This window comes from Juglans microcarpa x Juglans regia, chromosome 1D, assembly GCF_004785595.1.
Source record: "Juglans microcarpa x Juglans regia isolate MS1-56 chromosome 1D, Jm3101_v1.0, whole genome shotgun sequence".
Taxonomy (NCBI): domain Eukaryota; kingdom Viridiplantae; phylum Streptophyta; class Magnoliopsida; order Fagales; family Juglandaceae; genus Juglans; species Juglans microcarpa x Juglans regia.
In genome coordinates, this window is record NC_054594.1 from 11,643,550 (window position 1) to 11,651,484 (window position 7,935).

The following is a 7,935-nucleotide window of genomic DNA, read 5'->3' on the forward strand; positions in this document are numbered from 1 at the left end:
TGAATTTATTTTTTTTTTTATGTTTTTTGGTTTTTTATTTCATTTTATTTTAATTTTTTTCCCGGTGCGTTTAGAAAAGCTTGATTTTTTGGGGGGATTTTTGCCGGTGAACGAAGGAAAAGCTTTGGATTCTGACTAGCATGCAGTTTGGAAATGATCAGTATTTTGAGAGTTTCAAGCTTGCAAGCATTCCCAGTATTTAATGAAGATTTTAAAATGGTTTTTGCAAAAACGGAAAGTGAAAATTTCCATATATAATTAATTGATCATCCAGACGTAGGACTTATAGGCAGAACCCTAAAAAAAGAAAAAAAAAAAAAAAAAAAGACTTGAGACCTAATCACTAAAACAAAAAATTTACAAATTCCAAAGGCTACTCATTCATTTTTCCTTAAATGTATGCAATTCGGCTGCAGAATCTAATTTATACCGAAAATAAATTAAATGGCCAAGAGATAAATTAAAACTCTTGTGATTGACTTGAACCTCTGATTGATAACAGTTATAGCACTTTGGCTACGTACAAAATAATGCTTGCTAGCTGCAATTAATTAGTTGATAATCATGGTGCCTAACAAGAAATCAAAGCCAATTACATCTCTTATTACATGTACATGTGTAGTACAACAACTGGACTAGCTAGGTTATTTCCAAACCGAACATCATGTGTAGAAATGTAACACTCCTTTTTTAACCTAAAGATTATATCTTTATAATATGTTTGTTTGACCTATAATTTTCTGATACAGTACTAGTTTTATCCACCTTTATCCTAACTGCATGTATACACAAACCACATCTGTCCCTGGCCTGGAGAATATTGCTTTAATTAACATTTATTAATATTCTCCTCACAAATCCCAGTCATATTCTGGCGGAAATACAACAGGATCAAATCCCATATTGGTATGATCATCAGCGCCTAAGGCGAAACCATCAACATCAAAAACTGGATTATCAATGGAAGAGAGAAGATCGGCGTGATGAACGTTCATAAGAATGCCCAACATCTGGTCTCTTTGTTGCTGCGACTCTAAAATTTGAGCTCTAACGGATTCAAGCTGCGCTTTGAGTTCCTGAACCATCTTTTGCAAATGAAAAATGGGTCCAACACTGCCATAAACAGGGTCTCTCAGCCTTGCCATTGCTTCGTAGACTATTGCTTTAACAGCATCATCCCTGCATGTCTCATCCACCATCTGCATGCGTACGCACGACCAAAATAAAATTGCTATCAATATGTCTTAGATTATATATGCAGTTTGCAGTGAGGAAAAAATCGTGTCATAGAGAACAAATAAAAAAAAAAAAAAATTGTGCTATATATATCAACTGACGTGCGTGATTAACACGACTCGTCGCATATATATCCATGCAGTTTCTGCAAGCAAGAAAGGATTTCATGCTGCATGCACCATAAATATATGTAAGTTCTCACCTGAATCATTTTGATAACATTGCTTGCACCAAACACTTTATGCACGCCAGCAAACTTGTCCATTTCATCACAGGGAAAGTATGGCGCAAGCAAGCAATTCCTATCACATTTCCGGCGGAGCATTCTGCAAGCGGCACACGGTTGCTGGACCCTGCAGCCTCGTGCTAGATGATCTTGGGATCCCATATTTTGGAACTGTTGGAAGTGAGGTGCAAATTAAGAAGTTTTGAACGCAGTTACATATACATATATAAATGAGAAGATGCATGCCATCGATAGGGATTCTGGGTAGTTTTGTTGGGTTGCTAAAATGTCAAAAGTTAGTGCAAGGAAGTTGCGGAGGCGGCCACTTGAGGACATGTGTAAGATGATCAACCTGTTGAAAAATGTGATTCCCTAGCTCACTGTTTAGGCCGACAGTAGTGGGTTTTGCCAAACAGTACCTGGAGACAAGTTAGTCGCTATCCAACACACCCAAATTTCCCATTTTGAACGCCTGTCGAGTTTGAAAAAGAGCGGTCTATATCTTGTTTGCATCGATCATAATTTAAATGTTTGAAATTTGTGATAATTCTCTAGAGATTTATTATTTATGAGATTTTTTGAAAACAGTGAGATATTTCATTACAAAAATCTTTTGAATTAAGAAAAATTTTATTTTATTTTTCACTGAAGTTTAAAAAAGTGGTGGGTTATATAAATTGAAATTATATTATATGTTTGGAAAGTTGCTAATTTTATTTTCTAATTTTTGTGAGAAATATTTTAATTTTATTAATTATAAAATCAAGATAATATATCTTATAATAAATGAAAATTAATTTTAAAATTCTTTTGGTCATGGTCAAATTCATTTTCAGACAGTAATTTTCTTGTATAAAAATCTTAGCTGTTATGATTTCTAATTTTCTATGACTTGATTAATTTCAATTACTCCCATGATTAATTTCAATTACTCCCATGTGTTTATTACCTTTTGCGACCAAATTATTACTCTACAGAAGCTTTGCGCCCTAACTTGACTGGCAGGCTATATATCCATGCACGTTTTTAAATAGCTTGAGCTTAATTTAAAGAATAAAAATCTTAAAACTCTAGCTTTTTAAAAGAGTTAAATTAATATAAATTTGATTTTTTTTTCCTTACTAGAAAATTACCTGCGGAAATTAAATACGTACATTTTATTGACTCAATCATATATATACCACTAGCCTATCTAGGAGCTAAGAAAGAGACCAACAATCTCTCATTCAAAAATTTGGTCAGGATAAAAACAAAGATACCAAATTCCTGCGAAGAAAATTGAAGTTTCCAAACTAATAACACACATATTTAGACTAAAAGGACAGTTATATTAACATAATATTAGATTATATATCTCCATTTTTACATACACACATAGAGACTATAAAATATATTTATTTGAACATGATATTAGGTAATATGAGCAAGATTAGAAACACTAAAGTCTCATAATGACAAGAAGAATTACAATTTCTAAGGACTTATAATCCTATGGTACTTCATAGTAAAAAATGAAAGTGGACACTAGATCTATTTGATTATAAAACTATAACATTGAAATTGCTCTTAATTTCTCATAAATTAATAGTTCAAAAACGAAGTATAGATCACTTTGACATGAAGTGAGACTTGGAATGTCCATATAGAGATATGATTCTCTCAAGTTCTTGCTTGAACTTGAAGGTCTCAAGTGGTAGAGATGGATATATAAGGCAGAAATAAATGTCGTAGGATACATTTAATATGCTTATCTCTCTATCTCTCTCAGTTTAGACTCTCAAATTCGAACAACTTGAAGAGATCTTGATTTGTTGGCATCTAAATATATTGAGTGACCACATGACAATATCGATGGAACATTTATAGTTAAATGACCATGGTCTCATTTGGGATTTCCCTCAATTAAAAAGGTTTAGTGTCCATGTGGGGATCGTGCCCCGGTTGTTTTGGGCTTCTTTAGGGGGTGGAAGTTTTTGCCTTAACAAAGATTAATTAGAAAAATATTTTGTGAATTTGAATGAGTCCATCTTAAGATCGGATGGGGGGTGTAAAACCCAACTTTATACCTCTTAATAGGGAGACGACATGTCAACTTTATGATGATCTCTAAAGAAAATACGCACACGTACTAGGGGATGACAGCGAGCCCCGCCTCCTGCCACCCTACATTGCCTCCACTTGGGCAAGGCGGTATCCTCGTTTGCCATATGCGGGCATATTATCCCACCGCTTGCATCTGGGCTCCTAGTGGGTGCGGGGAGGGGGCTAGGCCCAGCCCTTACCTTGCCCCGTTGTGTGTATACATATATATATATATATATGTAAATAAAAAATCATTTTTATATTAAAACAACGCTGTTTTGAAAACCGATGTTGTTTTACTTAATCCCTAAAACTCCCCCCCTCGATGAGCTCAATCTCTCACTCTTAGTGTCACATTGTCACTGTGAGGTTGTCGTCACCGTCTCTCTCAATTTCTCTGTTGTTCTGTAAGTATCCTAACTCCTGAGTGCTTTTTTCTTGAGTTATGGAGGATGAGATTGATTTGAAGATTTGGAGAATGAGATTGTGATTTGTGTGCTGTGGAGATTGGGTTGTTTGTTGTGTGAGTTTGAGATTGTATGGCTAAATTTTGTTTATATAAATTTAGGGTTTCGTATTGAAATCCTAATTTAGTTATCTATTTTGGGGTTTCAAATTGAAATCCTAAGTTAATTTAGGGTTTTTCAATTTGAAACCCTTAATAATGTTTGGGGTTTCAATATTGAAACCCTATTCTATTTTAAGGTTTCGATATTCAGACCCCAAAACAATTGTGATGTACGTTCATGATTCTATGCTTTTAATTGTTGTGTATTTTTGCATCATGTCAGGTTTTTGAGAGTCAATGGGAATGGACAGTCAGTCAAATTCAAGTGTTAATGCTAGCTCTACTACCTTTACCCAAACCCGACCCTAAACCCCATGCCCCACAAAGTAAGAAACAAGTTTCAATTGTTTGATTTTACTTCACCAAAGTAGAGGGTGGTGTCCCCAATAACCTTTAAGTTAAGTGTAACCATTGTGATAAAATGTCTGGATGTCACTATAGGAAACATGATACATCCCATTTGAAAGTAGTGTAGGAGATACCTAGTTCGTATAGTCATAATGGACGAGCTACCATTTTGGTTGGTTGAGGGTTAAGGGTTCTAAGCATATTCCAAGTACTTGAAACCAAGGTTTAGCTTTCATTATTACCACACGGTGGCAAATGATATTATAAAGCATTACAGTTTACAACAAGATTTGTTGAAAAACCAATTGGTGGGTCAAAAAATTTGCCTTATCACTGATACATGGACATCGGTTCAAAATTTTAATTATATGTTTTTGACGAAACATTTGATAGATTGTGATTAGAAATTAAACAAAAAAATTATCAAGTTTTATCAAATTTTTTATTACATGGGTGAGACCATGGGAGGGTCTTGAAAACCGTAATAAAGAAGTGAGGGTTGGAGCGGATTGTAACAGTAACGGTTGACAATGCCTCTTCTAATGATGTTGCTTTGAGGCGCCTTAAGAACTATCTTAGAGCGGCCAATAAGTCAATCGTGGGTGATGAGTGTTTGCATGTTAGATGTGTTGTGCATGTTCTAAATCTTATTGTGACTGATGGTTTGAAAAATTTGAATAATTCAGTTGCAAGGCTTATAAGTGCGGTGAGGTTTGTGACATCTTCACTTGCTAGGCTTGATAAATTCAAAGTTACTATGAGGGATGCAGGTATTGAGCTCAAGAAGGGTATTTCTCTTGATGTTCCTCCAAGATGAAACTCAACATTTTTAATGTTGGAGATGACCCAAGAGTATAAAAAGGCCTTTGCGTTAATGGACGATGAAAATATTCAATATGTCAAACATTTTGAGGATGAGAGGGGATAGAGAAGCCTATTAATGATGATTGAGAAGTAGTTGAGATTTTTGTAGACTTTTTGAGATTTTTCTACGAGGTCACAACCAGATTTTCGATTCTTTGTACTCTACATTTAATGATTTTTGTCAGCAAATATATAAGATGAAAAAGGAATTGGACGAAATGTGCAAGAGTGAAGAGACTAGGCTGTAGGAAATGACATTGAGCATGAGAGTTAAGTATGACAAGTATTGGGGAGATTTGAGTAGGATGAACAGTTTCCTATATGTGGTTGTTGTTCTTGACCTCCAATACAAAATTGATGGCATAGTATATGGGTTGAGATTGGTGAATGAAAAGGCATTGGCAGATCATATTGTGGCAAGGGTTAGGGAAACCCTTGGTAGGTTGTTTGATAAATTTGCTACATTTAGGGGTGATAATATTCTAGCACCTACACTTACCACACTGCCTCTTCCTGAAGTCAGAATAGGAAACAAGTATAGGTTAAAGTAAGATGAGAGGTTGGAGCAAGATGCCCTGGTCTGTCATCCTTAAGAGGTCCAATAAGAGTTAGATAGATACTTGGCATCGAATTTGCACCAATTTATGTGGGGGTTTGATATCTTATATTGGTGAAAAATCAATGCCGTTAAGTATCCCGTCTTTGGAGACATAGCCTGCAGTATTTTGGTCATCCATGTTAGTACCGTAGCCTCAGAGTTAGCCTTTAGCACTGGAGGCACATATTAGATCCATTTCAGAGTTCATTGTCTCATATGATTGTGGAAGCATTGATTTGCACTCAGAATTAGATTAAAGAGAAACTAATTTATATTTCGGATGTAAGAGGCTTTGAGGAGACAAATGTGGAGGAGGGTGGTGATCAGCCTGGATCTAGTAATCACTCTAAATTCATTGATTTGCTTTTGCTTATAATATATTTTGTTATTAATTTCAAATTTAATTGTTGTAGGGACAACTGCGATACATGAGACTATGTCTACATCGGTCGCAATATGGTTTCGTGTGTATTGGACCTACTATTGCCATTGGTTTGTATAATTTGTCCCTTAATGATTTTTTGTGTTTATATAATATTTGTAATTCTAATTTTTTTTCTTGTATTTTTTTTCAGATTTTATAATCTCATTGTCATATGCCCAATCATATCTTAATAATCTCATCTTAATCTCAATCCCATATTGGTTAGTATTTTTAATTTTTATAATTTTTACATATCTATATAATTTTTATTAGTTACAACTTTTTAGTTACTAAATTATTAATTTGTATTATTGTAACATCTTAGATTATTCATTATTGTTTTAGTATGGAATGGAATATGGGTCCAAAATGACCTCAAAACATATTTTTGACCTAATATTTTGGAGTAGGCGGGAGGCAAATGGATCAAGGGTTCGCCCTCGCCCCTGGCACCTGGACGGGGGCGCCAGTCCCGAAGTGTGAGGGCGGGGGAGCGGGTAGCACCCCTCATGTACAGCTGATATTTATTTCCCAGGTATGATAGAAATCAAACCACCATGTGTTTATTACCTTGATTATGTTCAAACCACGTATGACAGCCGACTTGACTGGTCATATGACTCATGGTCAAACTCATTTTCAGACAGTAATTTTCTTGTATAAAAATCTTAGCTGTTATGATTCTATTTTTCTATGACTTGATTATGTTCAACTCGCATGTGTTTATTACCTTTTGCGACCAAATTATTACCAGCTTTGCACCCTGACTTGACTGGCAGGCTATTCCATGCACGTTTTTAAATAGCTGGAGCTTAATTTAAAGAACAAAAATATTAAAACTCTAGCTTTTATAGGAGTTAAATTTTGGTAAGAATTAATATAATATAAATAATTAAATCTATTTATTATTTTATTAATTTAAATTTTTTAAATAAGTGATGATTTCATATGATATCAAAATAAAAATTTTAAGTTCGAATCTTAACTCGACATTATATACTATTTTCTTCTACTTAGAAACCGATGTACAAAGCAAACACTCGATTTTATTGACATGACAATAGTACTTGATTTGTAAGAGATTTTAATTTTAAATTTATTTAGTAAATCAAATTTTACAATGTCAATAAAATACAAGGTGTGCTTTGCCAGCTTCCAAATAGATTTTTTCACAAATTCATATAAATTTGTTTTTTTTTTTCCTTTCTAGAAAATTACGGGCGGAAAATACATACTATTCCTTCTATTGACTCAATCATGTACTACTTACCTAGAGCTAATAAAGAGAACCACAATCTCGTTCCAAAATTTGGTCAGGATAAAAACAAAGATAACAAATTCCAACAATAAAAGTTGAAATTTCAACACTAATAACACACATATTTAGGCTATGTTTGGTTCATTGATGGAATTCAGTTAAATTTATTTTAGATTTAGATTTCTTTTAACATTCAAACACATAATTCTCAAATAACTAAACCCATCTCAACTCAAAATCTCTTTATACGTAGAACTCACAACTTTTTTCAACCCAACACCTCTTTACACATGAGATCCACAATATTTTTCAATTTTTTATAAATACATCT

General features: G+C 34.0%; 1 protein-coding gene across 1 annotated transcript; it reads right to left on the reverse strand.

Moving 5' to 3' along the window:
• Positions 1–528: 528 nt before the first annotated feature.
• On the reverse strand, positions 529–1,659 carry LOC121251136 (LOB domain-containing protein 1-like). The gene is made up of 2 exons (XM_041150475.1): positions 1,439–1,659; positions 529–1,199 (listed from the first exon to the last, which is right to left on the reverse strand). The coding sequence occupies exons 1-2, from the start codon at positions 1,622–1,624 to the stop codon at positions 852–854; spliced, it is 534 nt and encodes a 177-aa protein (XP_041006409.1). The 5' UTR covers positions 1,625–1,659; the 3' UTR covers positions 529–851.
• Positions 1,660–7,935: the final 6,276 nt, after the last annotated feature.